The sequence below is a fragment of the Manihot esculenta genome, chromosome 7 (genome assembly GCF_001659605.2).
Source record: "Manihot esculenta cultivar AM560-2 chromosome 7, M.esculenta_v8, whole genome shotgun sequence".
NCBI lineage: Eukaryota > Viridiplantae > Streptophyta > Magnoliopsida > Malpighiales > Euphorbiaceae > Manihot > Manihot esculenta.
Genome location: NC_035167.2, coordinates 30,708,695 through 30,730,388, shown reverse-complemented (window position 1 = coordinate 30,730,388; position 21,694 = coordinate 30,708,695). Strand labels below are relative to the sequence as shown.

Sequence of the window (21,694 nt, the reverse complement as noted above, 5' to 3'; positions counted from 1 at the left end):
AAGAGAATTTTAAATCTAACCATTGAACTAAATCGAAATTGAACCGAATCAAATTAATTTTTTTTATTTAATTTAATTTAGTTATTATTAAAAATCAATTTAATTCTATTTTATAATTTTAATAAAATTAATTTTTTATTTTTTGAGTTTGTTTCGATTTTGAATGGAATGCTTACTCGATCCATAAACACAATAATAAGGCTTCTCTTTTAAAAATAAATAAATACATGAAAAGGGAGAATGTAAATTAGGAATGCCATGGATCACATGGAAATGGAAAGGTCATTTGTGCCCCCAGCAATCAAGTGACCAAAGATTTATTTCCTTTTTCAGGAATTATTTAATATGAGAATCTAAGAAATACAATAATGGATTTATCACAATAAAAAATAAAATTAACAATAAAAAATTTACTGTAATATAAATTTTATTACTATAAAAAATATAATAATAATAAAAATTATAAATATTAATAAATAATTTTTATAATAGCAATATTTATTTTTAATAAAATATTTATAATTATAGTTTTACAACAACAATTTGCAAACCGTTCATATATTATTGAGATAAATTAATAATGATGGATTTTATATTTTTTAATAATAATTTTTTACTATTAATTTTAATATTTATAGTATTCTTTTAATAAATAAATAAAAGAAAAAGGGAGCATGTGGATTAGGAATGCGATGGATCACATGGAAATGGAAAGGTCATTTTGTGCCCTAACAATCATGTGGGTCACCAAGTTTTTTTTTTTTTTTTTAATCAAAATGAGAGCTCAGCTCATATTATTAATATCAAAAGATAATGCGTCGTACAAGAATAAATGAGGACATACCCCCAATCAAAATCAGACAAAAAACCAGCCGCCCTTACAACTGTATGAGCAACTTGATTCGCTGATCTCCTAAAAAAGCAAACGAAACATACTGCAGCTCATGAAAAACAGCCTTACAATCATTAATCAAACTCAAAATATGAAGAATCAGAGTGTGGAGAATTCAAAGCGTTAACAACCAACTCACAATCCGTCTCCACACAAATCGGAAAATAATTTTTAGACTTCAACCAACTCAATGCCTCCCTAAAACATAACACTTCACCCAATAGAGGATCCATTAAATGATCAAGCACGACCATAAGTTGACCTTCACAACAGTACCCCAATGAATTTCAGACCACCATACCCAATCCATATGAACCATTAGTCTGTACTGAAATGTCTATATTGCATTTATAATGTCCAAGGTAGGGGTGAACAGTATTCGGTTTAAACCGAAATAATCGACCGAACCGATTAATTTTAAAAAATTTGGTTCAGTTTTATTTTTAATTCGGTTCAGTTCGAGTTTAATTTTCTGAAAAATCGGTGATTTCGGTTCGGTTCGGTTCGGTTTTAGATTTAAAAATTTCGATTAGACCAAACCGAACCGAATCACCTATACTACGTCGTTTTGAAATGTACTCTTATTTGCCCTAAATTTAAAAGCCATGCCACTGAGTAGAGTTCACGCTAATCTCCATTCCATGCCGCCTCACCCTCATGTCACACACAATGCCTGTGCCTCTTCTCCGAGCACTGAGCTCCACCACTTCCAGCGGGTCTACCGTCCGCCTTCCAATCTCCACTCTTCTCCCGGCATCGACTGATTAACCATCGCGGCTAACCCGGGTCGTCGCTCTTGACTACGTTGCGGATGCGCGACTTAGCAACGCGGACTCCTCCTCACCTCACTGTCGCTCTCTAGTCTCTCTCTCCACGCAATCGTCGGCGTCGGCCATCGCTTTCCAGTCTATCGGCTCTCCGCATTGCTCTCAGAACCGAACCGAAGAGGGGTGCTTTGGGAACTAGAAAATGTGAATTTTTCTCTGACGAGACTGCCCTCGGCAAAGGTACCATCAGCGATTCAGCGTAGAAGTAAGAATAATGGCATAAACGGTTCTGGTCTCAAGAAGTAGGAGGGTAAAATCGGGAATCCTCGGCTTGCAAAGAGGGTGAGTGCATGGTAAAACGGAGAAGGAAGAGGAGAGAGAAGGATCAAACGCCGCCGTAGGAGGAGGCTTCTTAGGAGCCTTGTTATGGCACTGAATCCAGGAGAGAAGCTACCAGTGTCCAAAACCATTTGCTGAGTCTGAGGAGGAGTCCCAATTGGAAGAGAGACGATCAAGGCCATGGAGTACTTGAAGGTGGATCTGTAGTTATAGGGTGAGGTTTTGATTGGTGGGTTCTGCTTGGTTTGCGAGACAAAAGAAGAGACAAAAGAAGAGTAAAACGAAGGCTCCTAAGAAGTTTAAAAATCGGTTCAATCGATCGGGTTCGACCAAACTGAACCGAACCAAATCGGTTCGATTCGATTATTCCTCTTATTCGGTTCGGTTCGATTTGTGTAAAATTCTACATTTTGATTTTCGGTTATTTCGGTTCGGTTCGATTTTGAACCGAACCGACCGAATGCTCACCCCTAGTCCAAGGGGAGGAGGTTGCCAAACTGCTGCAGCTAGTGGTTTTGTACGAGAATTTGAAATTCTAAAATGTAACCGAGCGAGCTGCATTCTTCCAACACTGCTCTAGCCCTATTAACCACGTAAATAGGCTGCTGAAAAATCTGATTCCACACAACATCATTACGGTGTGCCCACAAGCTCCATATCAACATAAAAACCTCTTCACGTTGAGACATAGGCAAAGAAGTAAGAACATAAGACAACATAGTGTTGAGAGAAGAAAAGGATACCCAACCTAAATTTGACAGCAACCAACAAGATCTTGCAAAAGAGTAACCATAGAGAACATGAAAGTCTGTTTCCAGACCAACACCACAAACAGGACAACACTCATAAATATCCATATGACAAACTCAGATTATGTTTACAAGGCAAAACATTTCGTAAAATACGTCAAATGAGAAGCTTTACCTTAGCTGGAATAGCAACTTTCCAGATGAGATGCCACGGAAAACTATTATCAGATATAGCAGCAAGATTATCCTCCATTGACACACGATAGCCTTCCTTCACAACATACTCACCCTTTCGATTTAAAGCCCAGCACCAATCATCATCGCATTCCCTAAGCGATAAAGGAATACGCAAAATATTGTCAGAATCATGCTGCTGAAAATGAGTCCGAATTAGCTCGGCATTTCATGTCCTGTTCAAAATCAAATCGGAAACCATAACAAAAGGCATGTTCTCAGCGACCTCAGTCCAAATATAAGGATCACCTGCTTCTAAAATCCAAGGATCAGTCCAAATGTGAGTGGAACGCCCATCCCCAATCCATCGCCTGCAGCCATAAGTTAAAATAGAGCGAGAAGCACAAATACTTCTCCAAATCTGACTCGAACCATTACCCACAAGAGCTTGGAAAAAATCAGAATGGGGAAAATACTTCGCCTTTAACACTTTAGAAGCCAAAGTATTAGGATACTTCAAAAGTCTCTAACCCTGCTTAGCCACTAAAGCAAGATTAAACTGTCGTAAGTCCCGGTACCCTAAACCACCAGCGACCTTTGGAATTGCAAGTCGTTTCCATCGAAACCATCTTATACCACCCCCAGTGTTATTTCCATTGCCCCAAAAGAAACTATTCATTATAGTCTCAATATCTTTACAAGTATCCATTGGTAACAAAAACAATGACATAATATAATTGGGAACTGATTGCGCAACAGTACGCAAAAGAATATCTTTCCGAGCCTTAAAAAGAAATTTCGTTTTCCATCCTTGGATACGCTTCGCCACTTTGTCCACCACATAATTAAAAATTAATTTCTTATCTCTGCCAACAACCGAAGGCATGCCAAGATAATTACCGTGATTTTCCACCTCCTGTACTCCCAAACATTGACAAATACTTGCACGAAGAACATAATCCATATTAGGAGTAAACATCACTGCCGACTTATCATAATTTATCCTCTTCCTAGATACTTGTTCATAAAGAGACAAGCAATACTTCAACTGATGCGCTTCCTCATCCGAAGCTCTAGTAAAGAAGAGGGAGTCATCTGCAAAACTTCACGTGTAATGTTTTTTAAATTTATTTTAGAATATCTCTTCGTTCATGTTCAAGAATAATATATTTTTATCAATTCAACAGAATCTACATCTAGGAATTATATCATTTGTTTTTGAAAAAGTAGATAGATTTTGATAATAATGTAAGGTATAAAATGTAGTTTGTCTATTTTGAACATTTTTCCAACAAGTAATAGAAAATTGATACAAGATTAGATGAAAAACATCCAATTTAATAGTCAAAAGAAAATAACAAGAAATGAAAATATAATTTATCCGAAAGAAATAAAACTATCTTAACACATACTTAATCCCAATGAACTACTTGATTGGTGAATTTCTTTCAATATCTCAACTCCATTTGTTTTCAAGAACAACTTACTCTATTATTTAATTTTAATTTAAAAATAAGAGATATTTACAATTTAGTCCTTGAGTATTGCCATTATTAACAATAGGGTGAGCAGTATTCGGTTCAAACCGAAAAAACCGACCGAACTGAACCGATTTGAAAATTTGGTTCGGTTTTTTATATATTTCGGTTCGGTTCGGTTTTTAATTTCAAAAATTTCGGTTATTTCGGTTCGGTTCAGTTTTGATCAGAAAAAAACCAAAAAAACCGAACCGAACCGATTAGTGATAATAATATATTTTTTCAATAATATAGAGAAATTAAATTATATTAAGTTTAAAATATTTTAATTAAATTTTAAAATATTAAAAATAAAGTGTGAAAAATAAAAAATTATTAAAAATCGAAACCGATCAAACCGAACCGAATCAGACCGGTTCGGTTCGATTCGGTTTCTGACCAAAATCAGTTCGGTTCGGTTTTTATAAACACTAAAATTTCGATTTTCGGTTTATTCGGTTCGGTTCGGTTTTGAACCGAACCGACCGAATGCTCACCCCTAATTAACAAGTCAGTCTCTGTATTTTTAGAAACCTATTAAAACGTCCTTATCTTTTCTCTCCATCAATAAAATAGTCCTTCCGTCTATTTTTACCTTTAAAAATATAGTAAAAGACTAAATTAACCCCAATTATTTTCTTCCTCCTCCTTCCTTTTCTTCTTCATCGGAGGAGGAGGAAAGAAAAAATAGGGACTATTTCATTGATAAAAAGAAACGATAAGGACATTTTAATAGATGTGAGAAAAGATAGGGATTATTTTGTTGACAAAAAGAAACGATAAGAACGTTTTAATAGATTTCTCAAAATATAGGGAGGGACGATTTCATTGACGGAAAGAAACGATGAGGAATGACTATTTTGTTGACGGAAAGAAACGATAAGAATATTTTAATAGATATGAAAAAAGATAAAAACGTTTTAATATATTTTTAAAAATGTAATAACTAGCTTATTAATAATAATAATATCCAAGGACTAAATAAAAGATTTTATTTGAAGGTAAAATTAGATTTTAAAAATTCTCTCCTCCTTTATCTAATTTTAACGGAAAAAATGACGGAAGGACTATTTCGTTGACGGAAAAAAAATATAAGAACGTTTTAATAGATTTCTAAAAATACAGGGACTGACATGTTAATATTGGCAATACACAGAGGCTAAATTGTAAATCTCCCTAAAAATTATTTATATACAAAATTCTACTATTAACATATAAAATTTAAAATATTTGCTTTAAAATAATTTAATTTTTCCTTTAATTAAAAAAATATTTAATTATTAATTTTCTTCAATATCCCAAACACAAAAAGAAAATTAAAAAAATATTTTCCGTAACCTTAATTTTATACTTCATAATTTTTTCAGTACTTTGAATCTGATATGATCCTATGTTTCATTATCTTTGAGATTTTTCACCTTCATCCGCAGGACGGCATTTATATTAACAAAATTAATCAAAACAATTATCAGCAACCAAGTACTAAATACTACATTCTCAATTTCCCTTAACCTTTCTAATATCATCTCTTCTCTAGAGTAGACATTAATGCCACTGATCAAACAAGATCAAGAGCCTAATCAAAATAAATCAACATCTCAGCACAGATTGTAATAATATTTTGGGTAAACTGTAATTTAGTCCCTCTGGTTTAGTAAAATACAAACTTTCGTCCCTCTGTTTTAAAAAATCTTCAATTTAGTCACTGTAATTTTTAAAAACTATACAATTGGTCCCTCCCGTTAGATTTTCAGTTAAATCACCGTTAATTTTAATTAAAAGACTAAAATACTCATTCTCTCTCCTTCCTCTTCCTCTTCTTCTTCTCCTTCCCAATCTTCTTCCCGATCTTCTTCTTAAAAATTTCAAAATTTGGCTAACTACTGATTACATACTGAAATAAATGGATTGCGAGTACTCTGCGAGACTGCGATTGCGATGATGCTGCTTCTGCTGCTGTCTCGCGAGGACGCTGCTTCTGCTGCTGACAAATCCGAAGCACGAACAGTCGCACGCCACACAGCAATGATGTGAGCTTCTCCTCCTCAGAGAAACTCATTTTCTCTTACTGTTTTTCTGATTTCTAGGTACCTCTTTGTGCTTATCATTATAAGCTTCTTATTTTCTATCGCCCTTATTTTTCAATTCTTTGATTAGTAATTATTCAATTTCTTCCTTAATTTCTTATTTTCATTTTTATGTAATGCTAATACCCATTCTTTGCAGGCGCTTTTTGGCATTACCCCGATGGTAAAGGCTCGGAAATTGGGATTTTTCTCAAGGGTTCTTTGCAATTTTCATTTTTTTCTACTGGTATACGGATAAAGATCCCTTACTAGCAAACTGACCACATCATCATCGGAAAAGTGAAGAAGAAGAAGAAGAAGAAGATCGGGAAGAAGAAGAAGATCGGGAAGAAGAAGAAGAAGAAGATCGGGAAGAAGAAGAAGAAGAAGAAGAAGATCGGGAAGAAGAAGAAGATCGGGAAGGAGAAGAAGAAGAAGAAAAAGAAAAAGAAGAAGAGGAGGAAGGAGAGAGAATGGGTATTTTAGTCTTTTTAACTAAAATTAACAGTGATTTAACTGAAAATCTAACGGGAGGGACCAATGGCATAGTTTTTACAAATCACAGTGACTAAATTGAAGGTTTTTTAAAACAGAGGGACGAAAGGTTGTATTTCACTAAACCAGAGGGACTAAATTACAGTTTACCCTAATATTTTTGTTAGCAATTCGGTGGTCTATACATACAAACTGCAGTAACTATAGTTGTGTCAAGACGAAACCTTTCACTTTCGACAGATTTACAACAAAGTAACTGATTCACCAAGTCACATACTGGACACTACATTACATGCACCCCACTCGGCACATCTAAGAAATCACCATCCTGCAAATCATGGGTGACAATCTTCTTTATGGTTGCATACACTACCTTCCTCCAACAAACACACAAAATTCTGGACACCAACTTCGTCGATAAGCACTGTATTGACATAGCTTATGCATAACTAAATTGGATACATAGCGGGAGTAAATGTATCACCTCACCGGAGACCTCAATGGGTAATGCAGATGACCAAGCAAGATTTTGGGTGCTATAAATTTGCACAAGCCAAACTATTTCCGCTTCTTCTGCCATTAAAATCCCATTTTCATTCGTAAAAGATTCCAGTCTTTCGACCAGCTGCGCGTGACATTAACATGCATAATTTCTTCAGATCACTCACCTCCTCCTGCCATGATAAACCCCACTGCCTGAATGATGCTGATGCTGATGCTGATGTCGATGTCGTGATCCAGTGCCCCTACCACTGCTTCCTTCCCACATACTGCCACGGCTGCCAACTCTGTTGCTACCACTAGGCATCCAATTCAATGTCTGGGTTCCTAATCCATAATTCTCCTCCTCTTCTCTGTCATTATACTCCAAGACAAGCCTCTTAATATCTTGTTTCTCTTCAAACTCAGCTGCTTCTTTCTGTTTTGTGCTCTGCACAAGAGTGCAATCCCTAGGAATGTACATCTGCTTTGTCTGTTGCTTGTTCCCACGCTTCACAAGTACTTTCACCTGAACCTCCTTGCTTCCTCCAGTCTCATCATCCAATGCCTCATCACCACTTTCCCCTCCAACCCCCCTTCCATGATCTCTGGTGGACCCCTCAAACACGCTCATAGGTATCACCATATTTAATGTCGGCCGACCCCGCAACTCTTGCCTGCGCTGCTCCATGCTTTCCTGCACTCACATCAATTGAAGCAATTCAGCTACTATATAAATACAATTCCAACATTTCTGATCGCTTTATCTGTAATTTCAGCAGAGACAATTCCTCTCCATAGAAAAACATCAAATAAAAGCCATAACACAATAAGATCTAATTAGCTTTTTCTGAATGTTTATTCACGAATTGACTTTGACTCCTTAACAATGCCAATAAAAGAATATTCACAATATCGCATGCCAAGTCACTTACAATTGTGAATAAACCTAAAGATCTAAATCTTACCTGCATTACTGCCCTTAGCTCCTGCTCAAAATTTGCAGCTTCCACAGGATCCACCTCAGCAACTTTTTGTCTGACATGGACTTCATCATCCTCCTCAGAAACAGGTTCACCCCCATCATCATCATCATCAACATCCTCTGTCTCAGATCCATCATCATGATTCTCTTCGTCCAGCTCATCATCATCATGACCCTCCTGCTCAAGGGTGCCACTGCCTGAATCAGTGTCGCTGTCACCAATATCCTCGTGGATTCCACCATTTTCCTCACCACCATTCACAAGATTTTCTCCATTGGCAGAGAGGGCATTGGAAGGATGCCTGCTAGAAGGTTTTTCAGTGTCAGAGTGTTTCTCACTATTGAGCTTATCAGTTGAACTTGAACCACTTCGTTCATTCTCCTCAAGTTCTATAAGAGCTGAATTAACTTCATCAATGGATGAATGTCGAGTCATGCTAGGGCGTAATTCAGCAAATAAGTCCTGCAAATGCCTTAAATATTAGCATACCTTACATGAACAAACATGCAATTAAAACTATCAGGACCAACTCTCAAGAAAAGATCACTAGGACAAAATAAATAATTCTATAAAATAAACAGAATAAGGAAGTTAATTCTCTTTGTAGATCTCAAGACTACAGTTTCCCACAAGTTAGTCTAATGACATTTCCGCACATGATAAAGTGCAGAATTTTGCAGAATACTCCGCTCCCCATTAGCACCCCCAGAAAATAAATGTAAATTGCTTATTCCTAAACCCTCCCCTCCCTATACCTAACAGGAAAATTTGCAAATCTACATAGCAAGGTTCTTGGAATAAATAATTTACCACCAAATCCTGAAGCCAAGGCTCTTATGCTCAACAATACCTTCCATTGTTAGGAAAAATAAAAATGTGTACCGAGGAGTCTGAATGACTGACCTGTAAGTCAAATTCAATGTCAAGTGGTAGTGCACCTTTGCTGAGAACATATCTCTGGAAATGTATTAGAAATCGATCAAGTTTCCTCTTAGAAGAACCTCGGTCAAAGTAATGTCCACAGGTCTCAAGAAGAGTGATAACCATTCTGATGCGGAAACAATCCTCTGGTGGATCCAGTACATCTTGCTAAAACCAAGTATAATAAAAAAAATCAAATTAGACAGAAAACAAAAGGTTATCATAAATTTCATCCAAAAATGGTCATGTATAGAAAGAGAAAGAATGGTTAGAATATACAAGTGATACCACACATTGCTTCAATTAAGCATTCACATGCTTGCTTCACAATTTTAAATAATTAATTTATTATCCAGTAATTTCTAAATCTACTGTTCACATTTGAGAAGCATAATGTTCTTGATAACAAGAGATAGCTACATGTCTTATTTTCATTTCAGCTAATTCCAAACACTCAACTAATTATTTGCAAGTTCACACACTAATACACACTTCAGATATGCCTTTCATTGAAGCTGAATGGATGGGAAATCATTAGGGAATATGCACTCATGAAATCTTTTTCACCTAAAATCTTACACATATCATGATCACATACATTCATGAAAATTATATGATGAACGTCATACCTCTGGTGTGTCATGACCAAAAACAAGGATCAAATAGAGCGTCTCAAAAATTACAGATGAATCCACAAGTTCATAGTTGTATAGCTCTCCTAAGAATCGCATGTGGGCAATTCGCCTCTGCTGCATCCCATAGTCATTTATTTCTAGCCCAAGCCTAATCTCCTCCAAAACCTGGAAGCAAAGACAATTGCTATAATTCAAAAGAGAACACTGCAAACATACACTAATACAAGTTAATGCATGTTGCAGATAGCCTTAGTTAAATATGCAAGCAAAATGTGGAGTTCACAATATTTCACACTTCAAAACAAATACGGTGAAGTGAACAGAAAACACATAAAGACTTTTCTGCAATGATCCTTTCAAGGCTATGGCTTAAAATAATGGCAAGAACTCTAGACAAAACAATCTAGGGTGGTTGCACTGATTGCAGCTTCAGAAAAAGCTAAGGAATGATGTGCAATATGAATGGTGTTTATTAACTTGTCAAAATAATTAGGTGCAAGCAAAATAACAGAATTAGGTTGGTATTAAAGAAAGTCTATCAGACCAAATGGAGAAACAGAAAGAAAAATCATGATTTAGAGATCCAACAGGCCTACTCCTATCGACTGGATGACTAACCAGAAAAAACTTTATCCATATATTTACCAATTACAGAAGAAAAAAAAAAGGAAAAGAAACTACGGGATGAGCATAAAAGTAGTCGGTCTTCATTTTCCCAGCTCCTAGAGAAGGCACAAAAATTCCTGATCTAATGATGCGCCATTTTCTTAAAAGGTTTCCCTAGCCATTCAAAGTGATGTAGGATCAGTGCACCTAAAATACAGCTTCAATGCTAAGAGAGAAGTGGCATTATTGTCCTATCCATTCCTGCAAAAATGAGTCAATAGAACAGCACCTCCTACAAGACTAGGACTAACATTATCAGTGACAAAAAGAATAAGAAACATTAAACAATCCAACATTCCAACTGCCTAGTGCCTATCACAAAACAATAGAAAGCACAAATATATCTATATCAACAAAAATCAAATAGTAATTGAAATATAGTTCTGAAAATAATAACCTCGTCAACAACAGCAACTGCAAATTCATCATGATAGCGGCTCAAACCAGCAGTAAGAGAAGCAATTAAGTTTATTTGACCATATTTTCCCTTGTGAACTTTCATAAAGCACTTCAAAAGGTATGCCTCACATTCATTCCATGGTAATTTACGAAGTTGCCTCAGCACATGCTCAATGGAAGACTTATCTAGATCCGAGAAAAGCAGCTTTCGAATATACTGCATTAAGAAAATTCATAAACTAGAATAAATAGATCTTACATAAGAAAAAGGTTGGAGAAGACATACATTGACTGATTTATACCTGATATAGAGGAGGACGGACTTTAGACACCCGTGCAGATCTTTCAGGTGGTTTGCACAGATAGTAAGCATTTTCTACAAGGGTGCTATGCCGGGGATCCAAATTTTTTACATTTTTCAAGCGCATTAAAATCTCTAACATATTAGCCATCCGCACAGTAGTTTCAGGAGAACGATAAAGAAAACGGCCACATGTCTCAAGCAGATTGCAAGCAACATCAATGTTATGATGAGTAAAATCATCTAAACAAGCCTGTAAGAAAGAAAAGCATTGATCCATATGTAAGTCCAACAACATGTCTTAATCTCAGTGAAAGCTATCTCATGTCTTTGACCAGAATGAATTCATCTTCTAATTGCAAAAATAAACAACTCTGAGGTTGGACAAACAAGAAAAATGGCTACAACCTTACAAGAAATTTACTTGGAAGGCCCAATAAAAGACAATATTTCCAAGGACAAGACAAAAACAAAAAGATATGGATAGATCAAAAAGAAAAGAGACAATAATGCAAACAATAGTTATCAGCATCTTTGTTGTGAGAAATTAAATGTATTTCCATTCTAAATAAAGTTTGCCCCATCATATTTATTTTGTATGAATATTTAAAAAGATGTAATAAAAGAATAAAAGCAAAAAAATACATCTTTGAGATAACAAATAAAATATTTAATTAAAAATAAAAATATGATTTTTGTATAGCTCATACTGTTGTTTGGATCAAAACATTAATTATAGGGTTCCGGCAGCTTCTTATTTATAATTTAAATTTTTTATGATTCAAGTTGGACATTTTAAAGTTCAAATAGAACTACTAAATAATTATGGTCCTATTATGGCTAAATTTAATTTTAATAGTACATAAAGACTTGGTTAACCTTGATAACTTTTATTCACAAAAAATCATAATATATGAGTTTATGACAATTTAAATCCTTATGATCCAAAAGTATCATATGGAAGCCATAAAGCATTTGGTACTTGGTAGTTTTAATTTGAGCATTTAGATCACTATAGTTATTTCTGTATAGATTCTCATTTTTTTCCATTTGAAAAAAAAAATTGCTTAGATCTTTAGTTGCTTCTATATATACAAACTAAAAATTTGTTTAAAATGTTCTACATTATATAAAAAGTTTAAAAAACTAAAATAAATTACATCAATTATGTACATCAATTTCTTACACATTTAATATTTAAATTCTGTTATTAAAAATTACTTTTTAATAAATTATTCTTTTCAAATAAAAGAATGAAAATTTGAGAGGAAATTTATTATTAAAAAAAAACAAATGTTACATGTGAGTAGAACTATACCCTCCCCCCCAAAAAAAATCTTGGGTGCAGACGGATGATAGAGCATGCCCACATAATTACCATAAATCTCAATTGAATTCAAAAACAAATTCATTGAAAACTGACAAACTATTTCACCAATTAAAAAAAAAAATCACTTAATCAATAAGCTTCTAAGCATATACCTTCAAACAAGTGAAGACAAGACCGGCTGGTGCAATTCTAAATTTGCAAAGCTCTCCAATAAATCTAATGTTTCTGATCTTTGTTTCAATGTTCATTTGATCCTGCAGAAAATTAAGATTGAAAACTAAAATTATAATATTTTACAAGATGCAAATGAATACATTAGCAACAAGGGAAAGAAAGAAGATAAACTGCATCTTCTCTTTTCAGTGAAACATATCATCATGCAAAACAAACCTTCTTATTTAACAAGAAATTGAACTCCTCTTCTAACATCTGTACAAGGATAGAAGAAACATCCTTCATACAAGTTGATAGTGTGGCAACCATTCGAGAGTAGTATGGTAGCAGTTCTAGAGACGTTCTAGGCACATTGAACAATGCTTTTACAAGCTTTTTCCGATTTGATTTTGAATTTAAGTAACAAAACTCCACCTGAGAAATTATTCAGAGGAACACAATAATAAGATGGTCATGGAAAGCTGCATAACTGCTAAAAGGGTCACATAAAATAGCAAGTCTTGGGAAGGCAGCAGTATGATTACAGTCAATTGATCAATAAGGTCACGACTGACGCATCCAGGAAGTCTTTGCAGTAAAGCATCCAAGCTTGTCCCTTCAAGACCTTTAACTTTCTCCTTTTCAACATCTCCTTTTCTTTCTGCATCCTTTTCTTTACCCTTATCTTTTTCTGGATCCTTAGCTTTTTCTTTATCCTTTTCTTCCTTATCCTTTCCTTTCTCAGTGCCTTTTCCCTCCTGCAAAGTACCAGAGTCTGCAGAGGACTCCGCAGTATCTTGACTAGGTTGGCCTTGGTCTGATTCAGGTGCCACCTCCTTCAATAAAATGAATAAAAGAATAAAGAAATAAAGAAATAACCTTCTTTGCAGAAACTTTTTCACTGACAATCACCTGACCAAGTATAAAACAGAAAAACACAACTCAAAATGGTCAAATTAAAACATGGATTTCCATAACATGCATGTCCACAGCTAACAGATATAGACTCTAGAGGAATCTGTGTTCAGTCCTTAAACTTTGACTGCAAATGTGCTATAGAAGAGGGCTAATTGGACTGTCAAAGCTTTCATGACCCTGTAGAATGTACTATTACATCCTGGAAAGCCAGCAATTAAAAAGGAGAGGGAAGGGAGGTGGGAAGAGGGAGGGACAAATAAAGGCAATAACTTCTGCGACAGAAAACAAATGTCTACTGGTAATTTCAAAAGCAATTTAAGCATGAGAAAATAAGTGTGAAGAAAATAAAAGCAATCAGCAATTTACGACTAATTTAGAAGATCATGTGAACACAATATGAGGTTATTTTAAGTAATTAACTCACGTAACTTGTGAGCAATGCCGGATATGGTTCCAACAAAATTATAAGCATTAGCAGATGCTTAGTTAATTCACCAATTTCTGCCACACCCTAAGCCTGTTATATAACTTCAGTGTTTTAAATCCTTACACTTGGTTGCTCTTGAGCCTTTGCAGATTGTTCATTTACTTTCGGCTCCGCTTCTCCCAATAATACTGCTGGAACAAATGCTCTAAAAGAAAATTTATCATTTATTACTTAAAGTTCTAAGGAAAAGTGACTGCCATCAAAGCAACACCTTAATCAATATAAAACACACGTAAACAACAATTATCCAATTCCACTAAACCTGAGATCTGGTAAGCATTCATAAAATGCTCTAGTATCTTCATCATCCCACAAAGCTTCAAGCACAGAAGAATCCTTCCCAGCAGCAGGTGATGAGGAATCCTCTCCAGTTGTAACCCTAGTGGTGTGGCCATCTTCAGGCATCACTGGAGGTTGCATGTCTAGGGCTTCAGCCAAACTGCATGTCAGGAATCTCTGTGTCAATTGAAAGCTACAAGCTAAAAATTACGCGAGAAGCAAGCCAAAGAGACATTGGTTTTCAAATTTCAAGCCTTCAAATAAGTAGAAAGTGCTGGGATCCAAGTGCAGGTTGATATAATTGAATTACCATTGAAGCAACATGCAACCCAAAAGACAAAAAAGAAAAGAAGAAGAAAGAGAAGAACTTTAATCACTGGAGAGCTAAGAACCTGGCAGGTTAACCACCTCAGAACCACTTGGCTCATCCATACTACAAAAATCATTCACAAGCATCTTATTCAAAGCAATTACATCATTCTCAGCACTCCCAGACTCTCTCACGGTAAAAATGCCTCAATTTGTTTTATCCCCTGTTGATGGCTAAGAAAAACCATGGAAGTGAAGATTGAGGCCAACAACAGAAATAAAAGTAGCCTTTATATCTGCACATCATCCCATAATGCCCCTCTACTAAGTGATTCAGCTGACAACAGTTTTCAGAAAGCCTGCACTATGCCAACACACCATTGGTGCTTCTCATGTAAATCTGAAAGAGTGAAATCACCTTGAACCTTTTTTCATGCAAGTATCTGCAGCTCAGTAGTCCTCTCAACTTCAATATATAATTCTATTACAACCAAAGTACTTTTCAGAAAGCCTGCACAATGGCCAACACACTACCAGTTTTTCTCATCTAAATCTAAAACCACCTTAAACTTTTTTTTCATGCAAGCATTTGCAGCTCAGTCGCCTTCTACACTTCAATATATAATTCTATTACAAGCAAAGTACTAGAAATTTAATGTACTCACAAACATTTCTAGATCGGTTTCTCTCCTCAATCTTACACAGCATTCATAATCTCTATCTCAAAATCATTGCTTGTAAGACTAAGACAAGCTATGACATGAAAAGTTCTGTTATTTAATAGGGTCGAAGGTCAGTGATTTACAAAGTGCCATATTAAGAGTAAGAGAAGAGGGAGGGACTCAGTTGGGCTGAAACATTCAACACTTTAGCAGTTTAGCTTTTGCAACATGATATCTTACTGTTGGAATATCTCTGCTTATCTAGTCACCATCAGCACAAGTACAAGAACAAAATGAAATCAATAAGCAAACTTACGATGAAACATTGCGATATAAATGGTCATAAGATTTTCGAAGCTTTTCATATGATGCAACATTTTCATCACTGAGTTCTCCCTTAGCATTCAAAATCTTCGCATTTTCATGCTCCATTTGGCGAAGAGACTGTTAAGAAATAAAAAAACTGAAATTACAGGCATCTTCAAAAAATGAAAGCAACAGAAGAACAAAAAAAAATGCAAGGAAAGAATTTGACTTCTATCAATAGAGCATGTATAAAGAACTCTATAATCAGAAACTACTGGCATAAAAACTCTTACAGCATGCTCAGACTGAAGTAGTTCCGATACAGCATCGAAATAAGCATTAAAGGCTTTCCTGAATATTTTCTTCTGATCTGCTGTGATATTAAGGCCCTTGAAAAACTGTGAAAAAACATGTAAGAAGATAAACTACAAACTATATCAAAATTGGCAATGTAATTCTAAAAACATCTAACTGCTAAAGAACAAAAATAGCAGTAGTAGACACAGTGTTATAGATTATCATTAGAACAACAGAGTGAAGGCAAGAATATCATCATATCCTAATGAAACTCCACCAATAATATTATACAAGAAATTAGAATGGAAGAACAACGGAAAGTAGACCTCTTCATAAATTTCTTGTCCAGAAAGAGGCAGTCCTAGGAAAATTCTCCCTTGTCTAGCAAAACTAGCAAGGAGAGTCAGATTTGTCTGAGTAGCATCTCGATCCTTCAAGTGTTCCACACTAGTAAGAGTAAGATCCTTAATGATATTGATAAAAATACTGCTGTCTTCTATTACTCCAACAAAGTATAGTTCCAAAAGGAGTTTCAAGGTGCTCCGCTTCTTCATAGCTTTTGAGTTTCTGTCCACTTCCAAGTCTTCCCCGGATTTTCCAGGAAAAAAGACCTTCAAAAGCCCTTGCACCAGACATGGTGAGAAGTCTTTGTACCTTTGATGAAGCAAAGAGCATATCTTTGCAATGGATAAATGTCAGAATAGTAAAAAGAAAAGATAAAGCACTATTATGACTAGGCTGCACCCAATAAGTTAAAAAATGCACCTTTAAAAATAAATAACAGAACTTGCAAACTTGATGCATATGCTCCAAATAATGGCCTACATGCAATTTCTTACTGCCCAAGAAATTAAAATATTGACTGTACTCCAACAAGGACTTCATAAGATATGAACTTGCTGAACATTAATACAGGCTAGACCAAAACAAGTAGAAGGACAAGAAAAGGCTACCAAACTTTATAAGCAGACGATCAACTACCTTAGAAACTTTAAAAGATTATTGGATATTTGTCAAAGCAAAAAACTAACGACATTAAAAATGAATGAATTTCAGATTGACAAAACGAGTAGAGCACTGAAGCCAACAAAATAAGTGTAGCTATAATCAAACAGTAGAACAACAGATAATTCAACAACATCACTTCTATGAAAGCTGTTAACAGCATTAGACAATTTCATTACGAAAAACTTCATGATATTGAGGATGATGTAACCCAGTTAACATTATGCCAAGGATTTAAGGAATAAAAAATTTATTGTGTTTTAGGGGGAGACTTGGGGGGGGAGGTACAAACAAGGATAACGGACTGTTTAACTAATTACCAGCATGCAGGCCCTAGAGAATGTGATCAAGACACAAGGAGATGGTTAGTAATTTAAACAATATTTGCAGAGACAGATAGAATCTAAAGAAATTTTCAGTTTAGAACTGCAAAAGCTACCTGAACTGCTGCTTGTATGTCAGAAGTTCTAAGCTTTGCATCACAAATAGCTGTCACAGCTTCACTAACAAATTTGCTAAGGTTTACATTTCGCAACTCGTCCATTAGCCCTTCCTTCTGCTCTTCATTTATCTGCTTTAATTTTTTAATAACTGCTGTATTTCGCTTGATGCTTGAATCCAATGTCCTAAGGAATCCTGAATCTGGTAAGAGTAATAAGTTGGATCAATATTTCTGCAGAAGTAATCATATCAAAAGGCTAAAGATGTAATCTACCAAGAACTGCATTAAATCAAGTCACGTAAAAGTTACACATTAGTGGAATATATTTAATAGACTGGAAACAATTGGATTCGCTGTTAAGGACAGCAGTATTGATCTCACATTTCAATCCAGAATTACATGAAATAAGGTCCTTAAAACTAAATTTAAATACAGAGACAAAGAGATCAAACCAAAAGCAGGCAAAGTAATCCATTTTGCATTATTATGAATATAGGGAAAATAAGGAAACATATATACAGCTATACAAACAGCATTTCCTTGTCATGATTAAAATCCTAATGAACACCAAAGAAAAGTGCAAAGTCCAGCAATAGATAATAATGGCATTTGTATAATATTGCTATATGGCTTTAAACCTGATGTTATGTACCAAAGACCCCAAAAAATGCAGTAAATGGAAAGAATTAAAAATGCAAAATATTCATAAATAAAAATAGAAAAAAGAAATCATCTTTCCGTTAATACTGCATTTGTTACTTTCCTAACAAATGAAGAAGTGAAGAACCAGGACTTAGTTGGAAACTTAAACATCATATTACCACAGGCACTATATTTGGATCACAAACTTATTTCTACTAGCTTGATAAGGTTCTCCCTCTCCTACTCTATCCACCAATATGCTAAAAGTCTCCTCATCTCAATTTTCTAAAGAGAGATTAAATGCTAAGCCTACCCCAGTAGAAAGTCTTGGTGTTGAGAGAAATGGCAGAATATTTCCTAGGTCCAATCAGACACTATTGGAACCTACATAAGAAGTAGAAGATTTTGCTAAATGGTTTCCTAAAATATATCTATCCAGAATTTTCCAAGAAAGGGAGTTTTAGGAAATTATTAAAGTAGAATTCAAGCTAGTATAAAAAAATGCACAAGAAAAATGACCTAACATAACAAAGACATGTTATCTTTCCACATGCCTTCGAATGAGAGAATTATTAACTCTTTTCTGCATTCATATCCACCTCCCTTTTCCCTTTCTGGTTGCTCCATGATTCCCAAATCACCCACTAAATAAAACCTCGTACCTGACTATTCTATTGGCAGCCTACAATTATAGAATATAAGATGCGCTACAAACCAATTTGTTTTCTTTTCCTCATTCGTGATCGAGCATGAAATACAAAGTACTAAGTCCTCCCTGAAGGAAATGTAAGAAATTCAATATAAACAGTATGTTGCAGGTCTTATCTATTTCAGCAATTATCAGTAATTAATTTATCCTAGAATGCTTGCAGTGTTACAAACCAGGCCTTTCAGGATTCAAATTGCTTTGACGAAGAGCAACTTTTGCCTCAATAGATTTCTTCATTTCCTCAAGTCGAGCCACAGCTTCCTGACAATGAAAAATAGCCATCTTGACAATGTAACCATCCATACAACTAAAGAAAAAGCAAAAAAGCAACCAGCAAATCTTCTGACATCAGTTCTTTGACATCCCTTTATAAAAATTTGAATCTTAATCTATCTGAGATACACTGGCATCAGTTCTACAGAATCATTCTAATCAATATCCGCAGGTACTAACCATCTAAAATGAATTTTACAATTCAGTAACTAAAAGAGGGGGGAAAATCAACCCACCTCATCCTCTTGCTTGGCCTGTGGTTCAGCTGCAACTCGGTACTCATCTTCATGGTGATCCATCTCTACTAATTAACTGCCTTTGCAAATAGAAACCCCCCAAAATTATTATAATAAAGTATTAAATCACTTCAATTGAACAGAAAATCCACAAAAGAAGTAACGAAACATGAGAACTAAATCGCATAACAATCAAAACGCACTAAATAAGAACAAGAAAATTGCATTACATTCCTGGATCCTCTAATCACATATACGTATAAATTTAGAGAGAGAGAGAGAGAGAGAGAGAGTGAGAGAGACAAGAAGAATGAGTAGGTATATTCAAATAGAAGAGAAGAAGTAAGTTAGGTTAGGGTTATGGCTTACCTGATCGGAGATCGAACGAAAGAATCCCGGAGACGCAAGAAATTCACTAGAAAGGAGGAGAGAGCGAGGGCCTGAAGCCCAGGTTTCGTTTGGGTCTAACAAAATTCAACCCTCGAATTTGATAAACCACTTGGGCAACCCGAATGCTTCAGGTTCTCAATACAGGTTAAACCCGTTTCGCGGTAATAAGCAGGAATGTAAACCGATAAACCTTAAAATTAAAATATTCGAATATAATTTATATTAATAATACCTTAATTTATTTTAAATTTTATTAAAAATTAATATAAACTGCTTGCAGTCATTTCAAATCAAATTATTATTATTCAAAATAAAGCTTAAATTATTTAGTCTTATATATTTTAATTAATATTTTATATTAAAAATATTTTAATTAATAATTTTTATTTAAAATTTTAATGTTTTTAAAAAAATTAATTTTAATTTTTAAATAAAATTATATAAATATTTTATAAATATTATTATAAAATATATATTTATATTAAATTAATTATTTATGTAAATGAAATTAGATGGTAAATACTTTATAAATAAAACTTGAATCTCATTCAAATCTAGTATAAGTATTAATTTTTAAATTTGAATCCATTTCAAATCTAATTCTCAATATTTAAATTCGGTCTATTAAGATTTGATCGGATAAGATATAAAAAATACTCCATTTGTTGCCATTCCTAATGATGAGTGATGATGGGGCAATCGCAAATATATGGATGTGATTATGCATATGTATATCGGAAATTTTTGTTTTTGTCAATATGATAAATATTATTAAATTATTATAATTTTGACCTAATTAATTAAGTAGAGACTTAATTGAATTTATCTAAATTTTATATGACTTGTTTATTAAAGTTATAAATTATATTTATAATTTAGTTATTTATTAGTTAATAAATAAATAAACATTATTATACTAAACCCCATAAATTTAGTATAAAAGGCTCTCTTATGAAAGTATGTTGCTACTTCTATTAGCATAAAAATAGTTGAGAGTTAGCATCAAAAATAGTTGAGAGTTAGCATCAAAACTTTTTATCATTTCCAACTCTTAGAACTGTTACAAGGTTTTTCGATTAGTATTATATATAGATATCGTTAGAAACTACAAACTTATTAAAAAAAATAAAAGTGATTTATTTTATTTACCTTTTATTGCTTTTTTTCATTTAAACATGATGAATATTGATAGAAAAAATTTTATTTTTCCTATTATTTTTGTAATATTTAATCCCATTAAAATTCAACAATCGGTTCATACTATGTTTAGAGCAAGTTTTTTTGTTTTTAAAGTAAAGATAAGATTTTCAAAGTAATATATTTGTTTAATGGAAATTTTTGTAAGCAATTTAAGATATTTGGAGGTTTCAACACTTTTCTAACTCACAAAATTTTTTTTTTAAGCAATTTAAGGTTTTACTGATAGAGTACATATTTTGTTAACATTTTGATATTTTATTATTATGAATTTAAAGTAAAATGGCATTTGCATAAATTTATTTGTTGATATTTTATTTTTTAAAAGGTGATTGGTAATTAGAAAGAAGAAAGCAAGACTCGATACCAATTTTTGACACTCAAAAGTTGAACATTGGTATAATAAAAAATACAAGTAACAGAAGTTTTCTCGACCTCTAATTATTAGCGACATAACATACCTCATAGAAAAAATCAAAATCCTATTTGGAAAGCTCATTGACATGTGAACGAAGATATCTCTCTTATTAGATTAGCAAATATTCCGTTTTTAAGGAAATAAGACATCAAATTAAAATAAAAGTATAAATATATCAAAATACACTTTTCTCTGTTCGATATAAATCTCTAGTAATTAGATTAATAATTTCCGTTGGTATTTAAGGATTGTAT

The 21,694-nt window shown here is 34.0% G+C and overlaps 1 protein-coding gene across 3 annotated transcripts; it reads right to left on the bottom strand.

The window, feature by feature from the left end:
* Nucleotides 1–7,151: 7,151 nt before the first annotated feature.
* Nucleotides 7,152–19,986, bottom strand: LOC110618587 (regulator of nonsense transcripts UPF2). Of its 3 annotated transcripts, none has more exons than XM_021761752.2 (18): nucleotides 19,805–19,986; nucleotides 19,436–19,515; nucleotides 19,100–19,187; nucleotides 17,573–17,775; nucleotides 16,455–16,805; nucleotides 16,125–16,229; nucleotides 15,842–15,969; nucleotides 14,538–14,714; nucleotides 14,339–14,420; nucleotides 13,416–13,706; nucleotides 13,108–13,305; nucleotides 12,870–12,971; nucleotides 11,389–11,640; nucleotides 11,085–11,303; nucleotides 10,016–10,186; nucleotides 9,369–9,554; nucleotides 8,448–8,927; nucleotides 7,152–8,176 (listed from the first exon to the last, which is right to left on the bottom strand). In XM_021761752.2, the coding sequence occupies exons 2-18, from the start codon at nucleotides 19,496–19,498 to the stop codon at nucleotides 7,664–7,666; spliced, it is 3,609 nt and encodes a 1,202-aa protein (XP_021617444.1). In that variant the 5' UTR covers nucleotides 19,499–19,515; nucleotides 19,805–19,986; the 3' UTR covers nucleotides 7,152–7,663. The 3 variants fall into 3 exon arrangements, with proteins under 3 accessions (XP_021617444.1, XP_021617445.1, XP_021617446.1); XM_021761753.2 differs by having other exon boundaries at nucleotides 19,436–19,511; XM_021761754.2 differs by lacking the exon at nucleotides 19,805–19,986 and adding an exon at nucleotides 19,666–19,683 and having other exon boundaries at nucleotides 19,436–19,511.
* Nucleotides 19,987–21,694: the final 1,708 nt, after the last annotated feature.

Bases quoted from the DNA above. Each gene is read 5' to 3' on its own strand.
- LOC110618587 (XM_021761752.2), bottom strand. From the start codon at position 19,498: ATGGATCACCATGAAGATGAGTACCGAGTTGCAGCTGAACCACAGGCC. The intron at 16,230-16,454 runs GTCTACTTTCCG...GTTTTTTCACAG, and splicing joins GACAAGAAATTTATGAAGAG to TTTTTCAAGGGCCTTAATAT. The intron at 12,972-13,107 runs GTTTGTTTTGCA...AATTTTCTGCAG, and splicing joins ATTTCTTGTTAAATAAGAAG to GATCAAATGAACATTGAAAC.